The sequence below is a fragment of the Fringilla coelebs genome (assembly GCF_963513975.1).
Source record: "Fringilla coelebs genome assembly, chromosome: 7".
Classification (NCBI taxonomy): domain Eukaryota; kingdom Metazoa; phylum Chordata; class Aves; order Passeriformes; family Fringillidae; genus Fringilla; species Fringilla coelebs.
This window is the reverse complement of record NC_140035.1, coordinates 20,162,055-20,182,639: the sequence shown is the minus strand read 5'-3', so window position 1 is coordinate 20,182,639 and position 20,585 is coordinate 20,162,055. Positions and strand designations below refer to the sequence as shown.

Here is a 20,585-nt window from a genome sequence, read left to right as displayed (position 1 = left end):
ATTGACAGTTAGTAGTATTTCTTGCCTTGTGTTAAAAGTTGTTCATTACTTGTATTGTCCTGTTTTCACCTGAAAACACAAGTTCTGTTAGGACAGTACATGTTTACTGAGAAAACACGTATGTGTCCTTTGCTAGGGTGATGAGTCTAAGGCTGGGGAATTACATCCCATAATCCAGATTTCAAAGTACAGGAGCAGAGAGGTCTAAGAGTTTACAGCTTGTTCTGCTAAACTGCTGTGGCGGTGGTAGAAATAAGCTCTTATTTTTATTTCAAGAAAATGCTCTGCACAAGAAGATGTTCTAATCAAGAGCTTGCTGCAGATAACTTGTAGCATCCTGATTAAAACATTTATTTTTAAACCTGTCAGTCATTACCATGTGCTATTTATGAGTAACTTGGAAGCTTATTCATAAATATGTGACATTTGGGTCACTGAGTGAATTATAATGATAGAATTATGGATGAAATTTGGAAGAGTAGAGTATAATATTTGGGAGATGTTTTAAATGTTTTTTAAACACCTTTCACTTATCTCCTTGCTTAACATTTACAAAGACCTCTTTTTAGCATAAAAATCTCTGTTTCTCAAACAGTGATACAGGAAGAAGTTGTTTACATTTTCAGAAGTACCAACATACATCACTTATGACAAAAAAACCAAGCACTCCATAAGAAATGCTCAATCACTGTCAATCATACACACTAAAATATACATAAACCAAAGCATGTGGTATGAACTGTATTAGATTCAAACTGAACACAGAATTACAACTATAACAAACAAAACCCAAATAATTGCTAGTGACTCACAGGCCTATTTACACATCTCACCAAACTATTGGAAAGGTAGGTAACCATAGAAACCTGTCAGCCTAAATTCAGCACTTCAAAATTTGTATTTAGTTTAAAATGCTGACAATTCTGTTTCTATTTGACAAAATTCATATTTTTAAAGGCTTTAGTTTTTGCTTTGGTACTTAAATAAATGCCTAAAATTATTTCATGTGTTGGTTACTAATAATTTGCCTTTTATATTTGATTTAACCCAAGCAGAAATTGCAGTTTACTCTCAGTAATATAAAATGTTAATATATTTTAATATTGCAAATTGATTTCTAACATTTCTTTAATGACTGAAATTAAATAACAATATAAAACAAACACTTCTGCGCTTACTATGAAATGTTTTGCGTATGGACTTTTTTAAGCTGCACACTAGCAGAAAAAAGAAATTACTGAAATTAACTGTTAAAGCTGAAATGCTAATAGCCTTTTCAACTTATACTTCTTTTTCACTGACAATTGCAATTTGCATGGCTTAAAATTTAATACTATCATTAGTACTAATGTCCTATATTTTACTTCATAATCTAAATGAGTAAAATATTATTTTTGTAGTTCACTGGCTCTTATACTTAGGCTGTAATGTTCAGTGTGTATTTCATTATGTAGATGAGCAATGGAAGTTGTCTAACATGATTTAAATGGGTCAACAGTATTTTCCTATTCACATTAATCATCCAGACAGCCACACACACAAAAAAATAGCCTTGAAAACTAAGCTAGGAAATCCCTTTTTATCACTGACTCTTCCCACCACTCCAAGAACAGCACACACATGCTCCGGGAGACGGCAGCCCCGGGAACAGGGAAGCCAAGGCCGGGCACTGCTCCCCTCGCCAGCGCACAGCTCCCGCCGCAGCCGGCCCCGCTCCCCGGGCTGCCCGCGGCCCCGTGCCAAGAATGATTCTGGTCCTGCCACGTTCAATGGGAGCTGTGTGTTGACAAACTGAGCAAATCTGAATCGGCAAAATTCATTCTTGGCACGGGGACACACAACTGTGCTGAAAGCAAAGGCGCGCTGCCCGCTCCGCTGCACTGGCAGCCGGCTTCTTCTGGCGTAAACACACTTGTCAGAGCTCCCACTGAAGTCAAAGGACACAGGATGAGGCCGTTTATTGCCAAGTGTTTATAAAACACATCGAAATTAGGGGTTCTATTCTCAAGCCACGTAACTACCATCTACGGCCCACTTCATATATGGCATATGGCAAATAAAATGGCAATTTATAAAGAACATAGCCCTTCTGTAGAAAGGGAAGCTGTTCTAATAGACGATAAAGGGGAAGAACATAGGTATAAAACAGGTAGAAAGTAACAGAATTATTGTGTACCAAACATTCAGACTAATGTATTCAAAAATATATTATTAAGCTAAAACAAAAAAAACACAAAACCCAAAGCAAATGAACAAAACCCCAAAACAAACAAAAAGAAAAACAAAACCAAAAACCTCATTTCTGAGCTATCTTTACCAGGTTATTGACTCACTTTGTACAGTTTATTGGACTATTCTACTGTCTGATTTTCAAGCTAGACAGAGTAAGCAAGCAGTCCTTGCAAGAATGTAGGTCTCAAACTCCTTTTTCTAGACTGAAAAGGGTTTACACAGTCTTTTCTGCGCAGACAGTAAATCCATAATAAGAAATAAGTGTTCTGCTCCCCACAAGATGAAGATAATCTAACTTGCCAGCAAAATATGACAGGCAATTCTCCTGAGCATGTTTAGCTACCTTGTCTGCAAAACTGGGCAGTAATCTATGAAATTCTCTATAGGGACATCCATTTAATCAATTACTAATCTGTAAACTCAACTCAGAACTTCTGGATACAGTCAATTACATGCTAAGAATCCTGCTGCATACTTTTTTCACATGGAAAATGCGAAGTCTATCTCAATCTATACCCATGGCCTATTGAAAAGAGATGCAACTGTGAATTTGAGTCTTACAGCCCTGGCCACAACTTCATAAATGTCAAGGCTCCTGATCTGTATTCAGTAGGCAATGAAGTTGACTCTGATGTGGCTGTTCCCCTGGCAATGGCACAGTCATTGGAAGTGTTATGCCCATGCCTGGGCCATGCTTGCCCATCCTGCAGTGGCTGGTAGTCCATTGTCACCACTTGTCACACCGGAGGAGACATGAGAGAACTGCTGCCTTTCCCTAGACACCCCAGCAGATTAATTTCATCTGGCTGAATTTTCAGCTGCCAACACCCCATCAGCCTGTTTGCAACATCCATCGGGTTTCCACAGCTGGGGATACTGTTGCAGCAAGCTCTGCCAAAGTCTTTCCATCAGCTACCTCACTCTATACCTGATTTTGTGAAACAGCTTTTAGGGAAGAGTTATTTGGACAAAACAGCCTCCAAATGAACAAAAACAAGACTGTCTTTATCAAGGAGATTTTAGAAACAGCCACTTCAGAGCAATCTTTGGTTTGCTCTGCAATTACATTCTTGCCAGAAAACATGTATTAGTTAAGGAGAGTACTCTACACCTCAAAACTCTTAGACAACATAATGGTACTACTCAGAAAGCTGCTGGGACAGTTACGCCAGTAAAATAATTCTTGCTGGTACAACTTGATCTTTTGGAGCAAGTTTTGATTTAAGCTTTCCCAGAAGAGAACTATTCTCATGAAATGAGCTTCTGCTGATTTAGCAGGGTGTGTTAGAGCATGAATAAATTTTTATAAACCCAGACAAGACCCGCTACTATATTTACTTCTTTAAAGAACACCCATTTCTACCATGACTTGCAGAATTGTGTTAATAATAATAATCAGTGCAGAACAACCAGAAATGTCTTGGAGAGGTCAGACCTGCCTAGCCACCTCACAGGTGTTCAAAAAGGACATGGCAATGACATTAAGCCTTGTCATCACCTACTATTTCATCCACAAGGCACGAGTGTGATTTGATGCTCAGATCTGCACAAATGACTATGGGCAACACCTCCTCCCAGTGTCAACCCAGCACGTCTTTGTGAGATGCCTATCCACTTTGTCCAGTGGAAAAGGACCTCAACTCAACAGCACTAGATGAGTTTACAGGCACACTCAAGAGATGAGAAGTCAAGCAGAATACAAGCAGATCTGCAGTTACTGCACCATTTCTTACATAAAACATCTCCATTTTACATGGAGGAAAGCTAGGAGTTTACTGTTGCTTCTGCCCAACTCCATCTTCACTTGTGTCTATCAGTAAATCTGAGACCAAACAGCTGGAATTTATATGAGAAACAAACTTGCCATTTTCTTTCAATGTTATGCCACATCTGTTGACTTTCTTTTAAAAAAAAATACATAAGGCAGGATGTAATTTAAATTTATGTACAAGAAAGCATGAAACAGATAATCTGAGAAGTGTACAAAGTTCTACACAGAACATCTGATATGCTGTAAGTATTAATGTATAAATTCAGACTGTGTTCTTACTGCAATAGTTCTTTATGGTTCAAAATAAGCTTGATCTAAAATGAAACATAACTTTAAACACGTTTTAACAATGAATACCTGAACATAAACATATTAAAAATGTGAAAGCTGGAGACTTTGTAGAGCTGGTTAGAGTGGCTGGTTATTTATACTCTAAACTCAAAAGAACAGTGTGACTTTCAAAAACACCCATGGAAGTTTTTGCAGGCTGCATGCTAGAGAGTATGTCTGCCAAAAGACCTCCAAGGAACTCTGAAGAGCCCTTTATTCTCCCTTCTAAGGCTTCCATGCAGCAGAGCAGCCTGTTTTTAGCATTCTCCCTTCTCTTCAGAAATTATGAAGGGAAAGACATTACTGATTTGGAAAGGATATAATCTCTAAAAGAAAACTGAACAAACTTTCCATACCTTGTTTCAAGTCATACAAAGAAGGTAAAAAATAACCAACTGAGAAGAAAGCCTTATTATACAACAACACAATTTAAATGTTTTGAAACAGTTCCTTTAAAAATCATCTGGTGTCTGTTTTCACCCTAGACAACACCAAAGCCCAGTGGTGTGACCTGAGCTGATGAAAACAAAATACAACTTTTCTTAAATGGAAACTAGAACTTGACTTCATACAGTGCCTTCATACTTAGTGTGTTATAAATTGCTTTAAATACTGGCAGGCAAACAGCCATTATGCACTCAAGAGCTCATACGTAATAATACTTAGCATTTTGATAAAGCTTTTCATCTTCAAAGTGCTTTACAAACAACTCATTAATCTCAACCAATGCACCTGCAAGGTAGATAAATATCTGCATTGTAGGTGGAGAAAGACACGAAATGTAATGACTCAACCAAAGCCATGCACACTACCAGCCCCAAATATCCCTAGCTCCTGGCTCCTAGTGCCATGAAGGACCTGAGCCCCACCGTGTGTTGAGATCACACCTTCTCTCAAGCCACAGAGCTGCAGAGAACTTATTTTACTTCGAGGCAGTAGCAGAGTGCCAGCCTAGCTGGAGACCCTTCCTTTTCCAAAGGTGATAAGTTCCCAAGGACTGCTAGCTCCCACCAGGATCAGCAAGGCCAGGCAGTGGGAAGTCCATGAGACACTGAAGTGAGACTCACAACACAGATTCTCAAACTGCTTCACCATCAAGCAGTGAGCTGGAAAAGCCTCTGTGCTGGGAGAAGCCTTTGCCTCTCGCCCTATTTATTTCTAGCTGCTGAACAGACTCCGGGGCAGCAGATTCCTACAAGTCAGATAACAGAACCCTGAAGTCTCTGGCTTCTGAGTACTGGCAGGATTCAAGAAAACAGCTTCACTCCTCTGGTGTTCTCTACCTATTAAAAACTTGTAATGAAATTTTGCCTTCAAGAATGGTAATTCTCTTCCCTATTGGTGACTGGGAAAAAAAAAGTGATTATGCTGCATGATTGTACTTTTAACTTTCTGAGGTTTAAAAGTATCAGATATGATTTTTCTTAAACCTCAGAAATACCAGGAATGTCAAACCTGGAGCAGAAGAGAAACGTGGAAGGTGTGAACAATACAATACACATACTGTGATACAGCAGACTTTATATTCCCTTACACAGAGAAAATGAATAATGAACTTTTAGTAATAACATATTTATTTCAGATGGTTATTAGTCACTAGATTTAAATATATAAATCTGACAATCCTTATCTGTTCATTCTTCACATTTGTGAGCCCAGAATTTAGCAAGTTCTCCAGCCACCGTAGTTCCTCCCTGGGTAAACCATTTATGTCTAAAAATACAGGTTAGTCAGACAAACTGTTACAATAACAGAAAAACAAATCCCACTTTTTCTTAAGATATCAAAGAAAAAAGTCTCTCTACAAGTAAGGGTATAAGCAAAGACAAGCAGCAAAAGATAAATGAATGGCAAAAATGTATGTAGCTAAAAGAGCTCTGTCAGCCTGCCCAGCTGACCTGGGTATAAAAGGCAAAATAAGAAGAAAGAAGCAGCCTTTAATTATTCTTCTCCACCTTAGTGTTTTAAACTTATAAGGAAAAAAATAACAAGCCCACATAATCCAAAACACTTGAAGAAACAACTTCTGATCATTAAACAGATCATTAAAAAGTTCCCCACATTTAGAAGACTTTTAAGCTTATTTCATTGATTTAAAGTGAGCTTGTGTCTGACTGCCAACACCATGCTTTTAAAAAAAGAAGTCAAAATCAAATCAACAACTCCCAATGAAAATAAGGGCATATAAGAGCAAACTAAAAATATAACATACAGGAAATAAAATTATATTTAATTACATTGAACATTAACATTCATTCTGCAATCACAAAAGAATTCTAAAAACATTTTCTAAATTAAAAACTCCACTATAATATTCTACAGCTAAAATAATATGTAATCTGTATATAATACAGTTTTTCCAAAAGAAGGAAACAGATTAAAGAGCAGTATGCAAGAACAAAATTTAAATCTGCAATTGTATCCACTAAACTCTGGAAGCCTAACAATGATGATGCAGTAAAAAACCACCCAACATCACAACAGTAATGCCACAACATCTTTTGCTATTTCGTTTAATAACTCATCGCTTTATTTGTACGCAGTAATGAAGAGATGTCACAGCAACTCGTGTCTGTCTCTGTGTGCTCTATTCTTTCCTGCTCCTGTTTTCAGGGTAGGTTAAAAAGAATCTTTTCTCCTAATCATCGGCAAACCAGTACCAGATTTCACTTGTGGTAAAGTATGCTACCCATCAGTACAAGGCAATGCTCCACGAAAACAACAAAGAAAATAAAAAAAGCAAGAGGCAAGGTCTGAACACATTTTTCTTTCAATTCCCTTGGGAATCGTGGTTCTATAGGTCTTGAATTCCCAGGCAGAGGGGATCATGTTCATCAGTTACGGCAGCTCCTCTGGGCCTAAGTCCAGGTAGACTGCTTGTCTAAACTTGATGAAATATAGGCGCCATCAGGTAACAGCAGTGGTTGGGGAGACTCCAGAAATGTGTAACTGAAAACTAAAAAATGAAATTAAAACAAGGCTGTAGCCAAACAGCCTCTTTCTACAGGATGCAATAACTGTAAGGCAAAGAGTTTACAACATACAGACTGCTCCTTATGTATGTTCTTTTGCCTCTTCACATAGATAATATGAAAGCTGGATTGGGCAGACAAGCGTATTTTAACAAACATTGATTTTAAATAGAAATGCTTAGGAAAGAAACCACTGTGACAAATACAAATAGCTTGAATAGACAAAACATTAAAAAGAAGTCATTGCCCTGTAACCCACTCTCCCTCCCACTACATTACTTCAAAATATTTTCAAATTAAATTTTCATGCTAATAAGTATTGCTAGATCAACAGCACTGGGATGTGGTGTCTAGAAGCACTGCAAGCTACCCATCATGGCACATCATCATGTCAAACTGTCAAAAGAGAAGAAGAGGCAGTAAGACTCTCACTACATGTGCATTTTGAAGTGCTATAGGAATATGCTTGTTTGGGAGTGGGGAAGGAAGGAGGAACCAAAATAAGGAAAATAAATTACCAATCCCCATTTGATAAGATCATTGTAACTGGGTGTCCTAAAGGCAGTCTTAGCACAGAAAAGGCCTTTTCAGACTGCATACACGATCAAGTATTCCATAAAGCTTTGAAATCACAAATTGTAGTGGACCAGCAGGACTGTCACTGAAGAATGCTCAAAAGCTCCTAAGCTTTTGTTTAAATTTCCTCTTGATTCACAACTGTCACAATCAGAACATCATGTCTATTATATCCAAATATCATGGAAAGGAAAACCAGCTTAAATTTCATGAGACAGACATCCACTGCAGCTTTAGCATCAAAACAGGCTCAACACCAGAAGTAGCTTGTCTTCAAGGTGACTTCAGCCAAAACCCACATCTCTTCAGAATAAAAAAAAAGAAAATACCATAACACCACAGAAATATTTTTTTGTATCCTCAACTTTACACTTCAACTACAGCTATACATGGAAAGCCTCACAAGAAATGAGGTTTAAGTGTGCCAAATTGGCTCAGTAGGGTTTCCCCTGCACAGCTAGAGAACACCCACAACACACAAATCCCAAACTTTACAGACTATGTAGTAATTTGTTTTTATGTGCACCTTAAATTCAGCTTCTGGTCTAGGTAGGGTAATTCAGTGCAAAAACTTGAGTAAAAGAAATTCTGTATCTAAATCTAGAAAGCACTTTACCTATGTCCACTGCTAAACTGCAAGTTTGCCTGGTAACTTAGGAGCAGCAGGCACCAGGACAGGCTCAGGCCCTGTTTCATCCTGCTGATGCAGAGCTGCCACAAAATCCTTCAGAAATTACTCCTTCAGTGCTAGAGTTTCTCCATCCATCAGCTAGTGCTCATGATTTCAGCCCCTTTTGTCTGCTTAGCTATCTGCACTGTGAGCTCTCAGAAGCAAAATAAAATGTTTTATTATATGTTCACAGGACATTTGATCCTGTGATTTCAGGGAGTGAAGCTATCTGCTCTAAAATAAAAGGCAATTCACTATTTGAGATCCAGAATTTCTTTAGGAATTACTGAATCCTTCATTCTTTTTCCTCAAACACTATATATTACTCTAAACAAGCTTAGAGACCTGTCATATACTCTACCACTATTCTTGAAGTTTTAAGTAACAGAACATGCAAGGACCAAGTAGCCAGACATGTCACAGTTTGATCCTGCACGTAGCCTCGGCAGGGTCATCTTCCAGTATAGATTTTAGGAGTCTGTACTTTTGTTCCCTTTAATTTAATCTCTAAAGATTGTGAAATGGTATTCTTCGTTTCACTGATTTTTTGTATGAGTATAGAGGAGGTTAAATCAGTTATTTGGTTCTTTGCAGAACAACACTAGAATTTGTGTGTGTTGGTTAACACTGCATTTGTGAGCCTGAAGAGTAGAAGACTGAAGCAACACCTAAAGGAGAGACAAAGATTGCTTTCTTTGCTGCCCAGAGGCACCACTCAACTGAGTATCTTGAATTAAAATCACAGACATGACTTTCCATTTCAGACTTTCTACCCTGTTACACGGTATTATGTGGAGCCTTTGCTTCTGCATCTGCAGGCAGGTGAGGAAATGCCAGATGACAACAGGCTCTGGGCAGGCAGTGTAGAAGTTGTGCATGCAAACACAGTCCTCATTCCAGATATCCCCATGTCCAACTGTGAAGACAGAGACAGCACTGTAAAATCCACTTTGGAGGCACAGCGGCAAGACAACTCCTCATAACGGGGCAACCCACTTTCTTGCTAGAGTCATTCCCAGAGCTTTGTGCTATTTTCCTTCAGGATCAGTAGCCTATACACAAAGGTGGACAATGGCCCTTCAGCAAATCACTACAACAGGGCAGCGAGCTTCTGCAGATGGTGGAAAAGCCTCAGAGCTCTGCCATAGGAATGGAAAGAGGAAGTAGCTCTTTTTCTGCTTAGAGAAAGCTCCAGGTGAGCTTTAAGGAGAATTCTGCAAAATTAAAAGTGATATATACAAAGTACATTTCCAAACAAGGTCAATTTTGCCTGAAGGATTATGGCTAGGTTTACTTCCCTTAACTTCTGGCATATGAAAATGTTCCTGTGTAATACATTTATCACAGACTAAACACTGGCAGATACAGGACACTACCTGGGACCTGGGCACCCAAGACATAAGGCATGCAGAGCAGAGAAAGCATTCACAAAAAGCTGAGACTAAGTACTCCTTGGGAACTCATCATTAACTTTGTCTCCATGTGGGTTTTAGCTGCAACCACAATGGTGATGCTCTGGTGCCAGGGCAATGGGCACCTTCCTACAAAGGAGAAAAGACTTCTTAGTCTGAAATGAATGGCTAGAAGAGTGGGTGTGGGTCACTAAAGCTGTTGATATAGCAGAAAATGTTGGTTTTCAGCAGCTGTCCAGGACATCTGCTAATGACTTTCCTTCATTTAAACCTTAGCTAATGCTGAGAAACCTAAGCTCACAGAGAAACCACACCCTACACATCCACCCCCAGCCAGAAGTGATCTTGTAAGAAAAAGAGACACAGTGTGCTGCCAACAATACATTACCTCTCAACTGAGAGAAGAGAACGATTAAACACTTTATTGAAAGGGGAATATTTTTCTCTCATGCCTCAAACCATGAAAGTGCATGTCTTCCCCAGAGTTGCTGCACAGTTGAAATGGGAATAATTCCTCGCCTGCCTGATTAGTTTCAAGACAGGGATGAAACTACCTTAGAATAATTTAAAAAATGTTGAAAGTGTACTACAATCAAATGGTTTGAACTTCTACCATGCATCACTTGCAGCTCATAATGCTAATGTTAAATTCTGGAGACATGAGTCTGTCTACAAATTAATGGAAAATGTGAATTAATATTTTCTTCCAGTTAATTGCCCAACTCATATATTGCACAGTGCAGCCAAGCACATTAGATCTTGAAAACTCTCTTGCACAAGTTTAAACCACTTTTTCTCATTTGCAAAAAAAAAAAAAAAAAAAAAAAAAAAAAAAAAAAAAATCAGAGTTACAGGACGTATTTAATTGTAAGTCCGGAATACCAGGAAACAGTCAAGTCTTCCCAAAACTGTTATCTGTATATTCTATGGTTAATTTAAAAAAAAAAATTAGGTTAAAAGTACTGGAAGTTACTATAGGTGAGTATTAATTGTTTGAGTTGTACATTTCTAAATTTCTTTTTAACAGTGAGAAAAATACAAAGTGATAGTTCTACCATTTGAATATTAATAGTGCTAAGATTTTTATGATTCATTCTTAACATGAAAATGGTATCTAATGTGCTGAAATTTGTGATTAAATATGCTTATCAAAGAGCAAGTCATAACAATTTAAAAAAAAGAAATATAACTCCTGTTTCAAAATGCACCATCAGAAAGATGGAAACAGACTGATTCAGTAGCATATGGCAGCGAAAAAAATCTGAAATGAATACTTTGATTTCAGAGAAAAAAAAGGAAATAATCTAATTTTGAGTCCTTTTACTTCCTCTTAGAAATACTGAAAAGTTTGAATTTTGTAGAACCATCAGCATTACCAAGGCCCGCAGATGAAAAAAACAGCGAGAAGTTAACTGTACCAGAAACACTGCTCAGTAAAAGATTCAGTAAAGGAGGTACTTATTTATTTAATCACTTCCCAGATGGAGACCCCATCGCACACTTCTGTACAGTAGCATGCATAGTCCAACATAAAATGGCAATTTAAAAGTTCATTACCAGTTTTAACGTCCTAAATGTCAAAGCCATGTCTGACCAGAATGAAAAACTATGTAAAATTACTTGCCTGCACTCTATCTGGAGCATGTAAAACAGATCACTTCACATTGCCTCAGTTACTTGCTACACCTTCTGTATTAGTCCAACTAATGCCTTTAACTTGTGTAGTGCTTCAGATAGTTTGATGATTTTCATATAAATAACCTTCTGAAGAAGAGTTTATTATTTCTTTAATATACACAGTGTTGGCTAACCTAACTATGAAACATAGAAAATACTTAACTATGTATTACTGACAAGGCTTGTGAACAAAACAAAAAACAAAACAAAAAAAAAAAAAACAAAAAAGAAACCAAAAAAACAAAGCAAACCCGAACTAATTTCTAATGAGATTTGGCACTTCTGGGCAAACCTAAAAGTGTGAGGCTTTGAAGCTGTACTGCAACAGAATCAACTCCAGCTATATCCCTCTGTTTCTATAAAAAATAAAAAAGGTTTAAGGCGTTTCCTCCTCATTTTACTAACAGAGGGGAAAGAGTAACATTCACAGAAAAATTTTGAAAACAAACATCTCTGCAAGGCTCTGTAGTTCCAGAAGAAGGATCTCACAACATCTCATATTCTCTGGTGCTGGAGACAGCTATAGTGCTAGCCAGGTGCAGTTTCCAGGTTCCCCACTGAGGAGCCCGTGGACAAATTCCCAGTTCCACAAGGGGCTGAACAAGGCAGCTCAGCCCCTTACCAAGCAAACAGCCAGCCTGGGAACACAAACTACATATGCAAGGGATGTATCACACCCCACCAGTCTATACTGAATTGACTTTAAAAACCTGGCCCACAGTAAATCACACAGCTTAGCACAGAATTCTTATTCATTGTAGGGAAGCAAGCTCAGGAATCAGTTATATCAGTATGGAACACGAAAGTAACTCAATTTACATGGGATGTCTTCTCATCAATTATTTCCCTGCGGCTCTAAACCCTGAAATTTCATTATAAGAAATTAGGGGCTTCTACTCTACAATAATTCACCTGTGTAAAATAAATAGATCTGTAAGACATTACTATGCTTTAAACCATCTAAGATACAATTGTAGATATAAATGCAGTTCTTTCATGTGTCCTACTTTATTACCAATAAAGTAGCACAGATTCAGTTACAATAATACCTGAAACTGTGATAATATCTAATCAGACCATTTACAAGCCAGTGAATCAGCACACAATCCATACTATTTCTAACTACAAACTGTGACAATGACTTGATGCGTCTGTGCTCTGGGTGTTTCTTTTGCAAAATAATAAATTCAATTCACACTCCTATGCATCACCTGTAAAATTTTTTTTGAATACTCTTCAAGAAAAGGTGCCAGCTAAAATGCAGTTCAACCCACCGCTAGTCCACTCTGAAATGCAGCATTTGAACATATAGAATTTCACAAAGGTTGGTGGGAACCACTCACACCCTAAAGAGTTGTGTGCCTTCTCCTTGGGTTCAAAGTGTTTGAATTGACATTAGCAAGGGAGAGACTACTCAAATAACTTCCCTATATGATTACTAAAAAGTACTTTTTAATTTCCTAGTATTTTTCGTCAATTTTCTTTTTTAATGAAGGGTTTTTTAGGCTAGCCTAAGTCCTTCTGATGTGTGGATAAAGCATTTAATCAGTATACAACTTCCAAGATCTCTGCTGCTCAAATGCACTTATGCAGAAACAATTCCATAATAAAGAAAAATTTCAACATTTATAAAAATGTAACATCAGATATATTAAAAAGAACACACATAAGAGGCTATAAAAAACTAATTTTTGTTCAATTAAGGTAGAACAGATACCCTTAGGTGAACAGAAACCAAATTTAAATTACTTTTGTCTTTCAGTATTCACAAATTAAATTATACTGAACTGTCCGATTCAGGGAAAATTGGATTTTGTTTAATCAGTCTTGTCCTAACTATGACAGCTTCCCTTTCTCAAGTCTCTGTAAAAGCATATCCCCTAAGGGAGCTGAACAAGGTTGGATGCCTGAAAGGAAGGTAGGAAGGCTTAACAAACGTAATTCGCTAGGTTCTTTTAACTGGATGACGGACATCGGGCTTTGAAGGGCGCATGGGGCTGAAGACGGATGTAGGACATGGGTACACGACTTCAGCTTGTGAAGGGTTATGTGACAGAGAAAGTGCTCGTCCGAGAACCTCAGGGCACGGGGGACAACGGGCCCTGACAAGCCATTACACAGACGGGCGAGCCAGCAGGTAAGAACTTCTGCACTTGAACGGGTATACTCATGTCGCATTACTTCAGCAGCAAAAATCACCACAGCCGAAATAGAGCAAAACATTCCCACAGCCTTCCCCCACCACGGGGTCCCGGCAGCCGCTGTGTGCCGGCCCCACGCCGAGCACAGCGCCGGGGGAACACACCTCAACAGAAGCCGAGCCTTGACAGCTGCGGCCGCTGCTGCGAGGCCCCGCCGCCACACGCCGCCCCCCGCCCGGCGGAGCGCTCTCTCGCAGCCCTCGGCAGGCGCGGCGGCGGGACCTTTCGCTCCTCGCTTTCAAAGCGAGCCCCGACTGAACAGCGGCGCGGCGCCGGCCGGCAGGAAGGGCAGAGCGGCGGCGGGGCCCGCGCCTCACCCCGGCGGCGGCGGCGGCGCGCACTCACCTCCGCTCCGCAACGCGCGGGCGGCTCTGGGCGCCGCCATGCTGCCCATGTGAGGCGGTCACGTGGCCGCGTGCGGCGGCGGGCCGGGAGCGCCCCCCGCCCGCCCTCGGCCGGAGCGAGCGCGGTGTGAGGGGCGGGCGGGATCCGCGGGGTGACGGGGAGGGCGGGATCCGCGGTGTGAGGGGCGGGCGAGATCCGCGGTGTGACGGGGAGGGCGGGATCCGCTGTGCCGGGGCAGCGCGCTCCGCTGCGGTCCGGCCGCGGCTCCCTGTGCCCCGAGGTGCTGCAGGCTGCCCTTCCGTACGGCCCCATCCCGCTCAGCTCACCAGCCCTGGCGGCGGTGGTGACTGCTCCTTCCGCAGCGGGAGACACGGCAGCGAGATAGAACTGCCGAAAGTGGGACTCGGTCCCGCGTGAGTGCAACCATGCCATTCCGTGAGTGATGGAGTTACCTCATAATTTCTTGCCGTTAAAAAATAAACAAAACCCAACCAACTAAGCCAGCAAACGCCACCACCCTCGCCTCAACGTGTACTTTGGTGAATAAAATAGGAACTACTTAGAACATCTCGAAGGCAGGTGCCGAGAGGATGGTGCCAGAACTTTTCCTGTGGTGCCAAGTGACAGGATGAGGAGCAATGACCATAACTAAAACACAAGTTTCATCTGAACATGAGGAAGAGCTTTATGTTGAGGGTGGCAGAGCACTGGAGCAGGCTGCCCGGGGAAGGGCTGGAGTCTTCTCTGGAGACATTAAAAACTCACCTGCATGCATTCCAAAATATGGAAGTAATACAAGTAATCCTTTCTTACATCTTCACACACATGTAATGATCTTTGTGTCCTTACATACATTCATGTGTACACACGCAGTGGTAAACTGTGGGATAAGTAAGTAAATTGTCAAACATTTGACAGGCTGTTTAACTCCAGATTTATTTACCTCCTGGTAAATAAATTAGTAGTTTTCAACTTCCCATGTACAAGTTTTATGATTTACTTAAGAATAGACTCAAAGCCCAAGGTGCATGGGAATTTACCTATATGTGCTTTAGAAAAAGCCCCCAAAAAGTATGAACTTAAAAGTTACACTTCAAGCATTTCTGATTTTAAGGAGCAAATTCCAAGCATGTTCTGATTTAAAAAAAAAAAAAAAAAAAAAAAAAAAAAAAAAAAAAAGAAGAAGAAGAAGCTGTGATCCTCTTAAACTTTACTAGTAAAAATGCATCTCTTTTAATCAGCTGCCACAGCATGACAGGCAGCCTATCACATAGCTTATATCCAGAATATACAGTAGTTTAAGATCAATACAATACCTTACACTGCCTCCAAAAAATAAAATATTCCACTTATAGCCACATTCTGCATGAACTGACATGTTTCATTATCATTATTCAGTGAGGGGAGAACAATAAGATTTTCACAGAAATAAAGATATAGAAATAAATATGGAGAAAGCATTGCTAAGCTGATCAGTTGCACCTCATGAGCACCATTACCCACTGCTCACTGGTGAGAGCTATGCACACATTTCATTTGCAGGGCCCAAATGTGCGTATCTTCACTTTGCTTCCAATTCTACAACATAGCATGGTCTTTCAGGAGCATCATTTTATTCTCTTTTGTATCTTGGCAAGGCTCTAGGAATCCAGACACTCAACCACTAGTTCTGTAACATCAATGTGCAGTGTAATGGAATCACACATTCTGCTGCTTGGCCTAAGCAACTATATATACTCGAGTGGGTGTCCTTGTGTGTGCTTAAAGCACACTTCACATGAAAGTATCCAGGTATGATGAGTAATTAGCCACGTTTTCCTCAACTGTCACTAAAGGAGAAAAACAGAGAGCTTTAACGTAGTCTAGTCTTGCCTTTCTTATTTGAGTCAGCAAGTATTTCCTACTCAGTGGAACGAGGCCACTGTTAGAGAAAATGAAGTGAATGCTTGGCTTTTTTTCTGCATCTGTAAGCCCTAAATTCCTTATTGTAACAGCCTGAAAATTGGTTGATGGCATAAGAAAATGGAGGCAATTCTAGTTATGCTGCTACCCCCTTTGTAATTACCTTGTCCTTAAGTGTCAGGCTATTTCACAAATACTTGTAGGTACTGACTAGTGGTTAGATTGGACCAATTATTTTTGCATGCCAGAAAATAAAAGGGGATCAATCAAATTACGATCAATTACATTTCAAGCAAATGGTGTAATTTTTGCAGTCTCTGGATGCATCTTAAGCCTAACAACAGTCATTGTTCAGTAGTCTCTAATTTATGCTTAGATGCAGGTTTTCTCCTTTTGCTAAGAAATACAAACAACAGATATCGTCTTTAGGACCTTTATAGCAGTAAAATGGAGGTGAATATCTCTGGAAAGAGGGACATACCAGATCCTAACACAGCAAACCTGAAAAAAATCATACTCCACTGCGTTCAAGTTGTCACCAAAAGCAAATACATCACTTTCTTCTTCATGTGTACAATTGTCATTTGGTTACAATTGACAAATCCCCCTAAAATATTTAAGATGGACAGTGATGTCTCAAGATGGCCTGAGTGTCAAGTTGAGAGGCAGTTTTGGAGAAATTTCTTTTCAGCTCAGGGTTTATTCAACACATCTGTGTGAAAGACTCTCCTTGAAGAATGTTTCACATCCCATCTCACTTATATTGGTTCTGTGCTGCGAAAGACACCAAGCACTAAATGCAGAATCTCAACTTTATTTCCTCACAAAATTGGGCAGGCTGATATTAAAATAAGCAAAAGTGTGCTAAAGAAGACATAAAGCTAGGTTTTTACATGCAATTTTCAAAGCAGTCTGTAACAGCCTGTAAGACAACAGAGTTATATCTTATGCACACACAAAATCTTTTATGAAGCAATATAGAAAAATGCTTCTAGTTTAAGTATAGAAGCTGAGGTTAGGCTTAGATCTTAACTTTTGAGGTTAGGTTTAGACTTTCCTAAGATTGTCTTAAAAGATGATTTAGTTCCACAGCAGCTTTTGCTGATAAGACTCGTGCTGTTTAGGTCCTGCTCTAAGCACAAATAGGTGTTCTTTTTTTCAGCACTAATGTTCATCTGATCCAGGGTGAGAGAGTTTGGAGCCCTGAACTTGCAAAAACCCAGAAATCTATGTTAGTGATACAAAATATATATAACCAGGTAAAGCTACACTAAATAAAATTTACATTGCGCCTCGAGGGAAAGAAAAATAACATATTTACAGATCCCCATCATATTAAATTCATTCTAGGCAAAGATTTACTCTTTTCTATGAAACTATGAAGTTTTAAAACCTGAACACCCCATATAGCTCAGAGTAAAGCCTAACTAGAAAAAGGGAAGCATCTAAAAGTAGCAGCTATTGAACATGGAATATCTCCCTTTTTGCCCTACCATTTAGAAACAAAAAAGGGATGTCAAGCTCTTCCCATTGATCTAGATTTCTTTATGTTTTATCTCTTCAGCTCAAACTGTGCAACAACCACAAATGGAGCACATACCTCCTGTGTGAGGAATGTTTACAGCATTACATGTCCTTTATTTACTGAAGAAAGAAGCAAGTGCTACTCTCAGAAAAAAACAGTGCACAGTACTGCTCCTGCTATATAGATTTTTTGTACAGGCAAAGAGGGAATTCTGAATCCTCTTCCCAAGGCTTCGTCTTCATGGTGTCATAACCTGAGATTCCTCTAGTTTGGGTGGGAGCTTTCTATCTGAAATGAGCTTTGAAGAGTCAGTGTAGGACATTTTTTCCAACCTTTTCTCTCTGCCTTTGGTCTGGAGAATTAAACATATTTTGAACATGGAAATATGAAAGCTGTTCGATTAATGATCCATTGTTCCTAGCTTGTACCATTCTAGATCTAAAAGGAAGCTCAGCCACGGTGTGTAATCTTGTTTCTTGCAATGTGTATTACTGAAGGCTTTAGTGCAAGGACCAACGAACCTGGTAAGCATGTATTTGAATGAGTGGCTATGAGTAGAAACTGGTAGCTGTATTATTTTTATTTTTACATTGTAAAAAAAATGAGTGATAGGGAGGCAAGCTCATTCCTACAATTTTCCCACCAGTTATAAGCCAGTATGATGGCAGATAGCATGCCCTCCTGAGCCAAGCTTGCATCTATTTGTATTGCTTTGTGTAATAGCCTTCCATTTTTACTAGCTGCACTAAATTTTTAGCCTCACAATTTCAAATATTGTCACTGGTGTGGTTAACTGCCTTTTGTAAATGGAATGTTTTAATAGAAAAAATCCAGGGTTAGAGTGAAATCTTTCTGATCACTGGAGAAAAGAGCTAGCAGTGTAAACCAGCTGAAATTACTGAAAATCATGAATGACAGCTTGGGGAAAAATATTTTGATGACTTTAGGCTGTTTTGTTTTTTGTTTTTTTTTTTCAGAAAATGGAAATATCTGCAACACATACTTGCTTATGAGATACAGATGTTAATATTTATTATGCTGTCTTTTTTTTCAAGTCCAAATTATCCTAGCAAGCAACATTTCACAAAGCAGTAGCATTACAGAATAATTTCAAATTTGAAAACTAAAACTCCAAGGTTTTATATGATAGGCTTAGCAATGCAACAGGTATTTCTAGTTCCAACAGTTTGATACTGAAGAAAGCAGGTCAGAACTGACACTGTGAGGAAAGGTAAAATGGCAAGATATGCAACATAAGATTTTCAAGCTTTCTAGTGTCTGACAGCCATAAAATATGATAAAGGGGAAGCATAAAGAACAACAAAGTCTCAGTGAGAGACAAAAAAAGGAATTGAAAAAAATCTATATAAGCACACACAAATCCTTCATACAGACATTATGGGCTGCTTACCCTCCTGCTGCTATTGCAGAGAGAGACAATAGGTCAGTCTTGAATTGCCTAAACTGCCACATAGCAGCTTTGTGTGCTGGTTCATAGGAGGCAAAGACATTTGCTGCCCAAGACACTCCTTCAGCAACACACAGACCTTTATTCCTCCAACTACAGCAGTTAGTGTCCTTCAAATCCTGCAGATCCTGGTAGTTTGCTTTCTCAGTTCTGAAGCTATAGGTATTCTGTTGTATTTCTTGAGATTAGCTGTTGAACAACAAGTTGTTTCCTAGTATCTGCAGTAGGTAACTTTTATGTTTCAAAATACCTGAAAGGGAACAGATTGACCCAGGTTTCTGAACATAAAACACTTTTCAGAGTTTTATTTACCTCTTAGGACAAAATCTTGTATTAGCACCCTTGACAATACCTTTACATTGGAAGAAAACTTGTGTCTGTCAATTGAACTAAATTACTAAATTCACTCTTTTACTGAATTTTTTGAAGTAGATTCACTGTTGCCATGGCTGGATTTGTAAGTGATGGAAGGGCATACCAGCATCCTGATGCCAGAAGCATCTACAAAGAAAAACTTTATAAATATTCTCAGAGATCTTATGAACGTTCTGAATATTCAAATGTAAAAAATTCTCTAAAGTGCTTTACCAGTATGTTGTGTAAAGTTGTACTTGAAATTTGAGTGAAGCAACTAAAGAATCTGGATTTTATCAAAATGCAGAAAAAAGTCACATAAACCTATTATTAATAAGACTATCATTAGTGTTTGCTTTAAGTTTCTGTAGTTAGTAATAACTGAAAAGAACAATAGTGCTTAAGAAACCTAGAATAACAGATTAAGTATTTTAACAAAAATATTTTTAATCCAGGATTACTTTAGCACCATATTGTGCCCAGAATAGGAGAGGGCTCCAATAACATTCAGCTTCAGCTATCCAATTCTCATGCCCCCAGCCTAGAGTGAAAGAGCTGCTACTAAGCCTCAGTGTTGTCAGCTCATAAATCCACACAACTGAGCCCCTCCAGTACCTACTTGCAATTCCATACAGACAGCTGTTAGTAGCTCACCGGTCTTCTCAGCATGCAGAAGTCAAACAATACTAGTTGTGTTCTACACCTCAAAGTATTTGTTTAAATATAGTTCTTAGTTATGTTAGTGCAGAAATACAAACATTACACAAAACTTACTAAACTTTTATAAATAGTATTTCACTTTTTAATTTCACAATATGACTCACAGAACAACTGGTATTACTACTGTGTGTACTTCTGAGACAAGCATCCTGCAGTTCACTTGTACGTGAAGTTATCCTGTTGAAAATCATGAACTGGCCAGTTAGGACTTTGTCCAGCAGCATCCTGGACATGTGTGTATTTAGTCAATTATACCAAGAATGCATAGTCTCTGAAATGTTAGCTCAAACAGATGCACCCCACAAGCCTACTGAAGGAAACTGGCATGTGCCCCCCAGCAGTGTCAGAAGAGCTGTTGTAGTTTTCTAGCTGTCCAACAAGATTATTGCCTTCTTCTCTTTGCCAAGGGAAAGGATAGTCCAGACAGTTA

At 39.2% G+C, this 20,585-nt stretch overlaps 1 protein-coding gene across 1 annotated transcript in view; it reads right to left on the bottom strand.

Annotated features, from left to right (window-relative positions):
• The window catches only part of METAP1D (methionyl aminopeptidase type 1D, mitochondrial), a 43,511-nt gene extending 29,193 nt beyond the window's left edge, over window positions 1–14,318 (bottom strand). Inside the window, exon 1 of the mRNA XM_084209166.1 lies at window positions 14,187–14,318. Coding sequence (XP_084065292.1) covers window positions 14,187–14,235 — 49 coding nt within the window. The 5' untranslated portion in view covers window positions 14,236–14,318. The remainder of the gene's footprint in view (window positions 1–14,186) is intronic.
• Window positions 14,319–20,585: the final 6,267 nt, after the last annotated feature.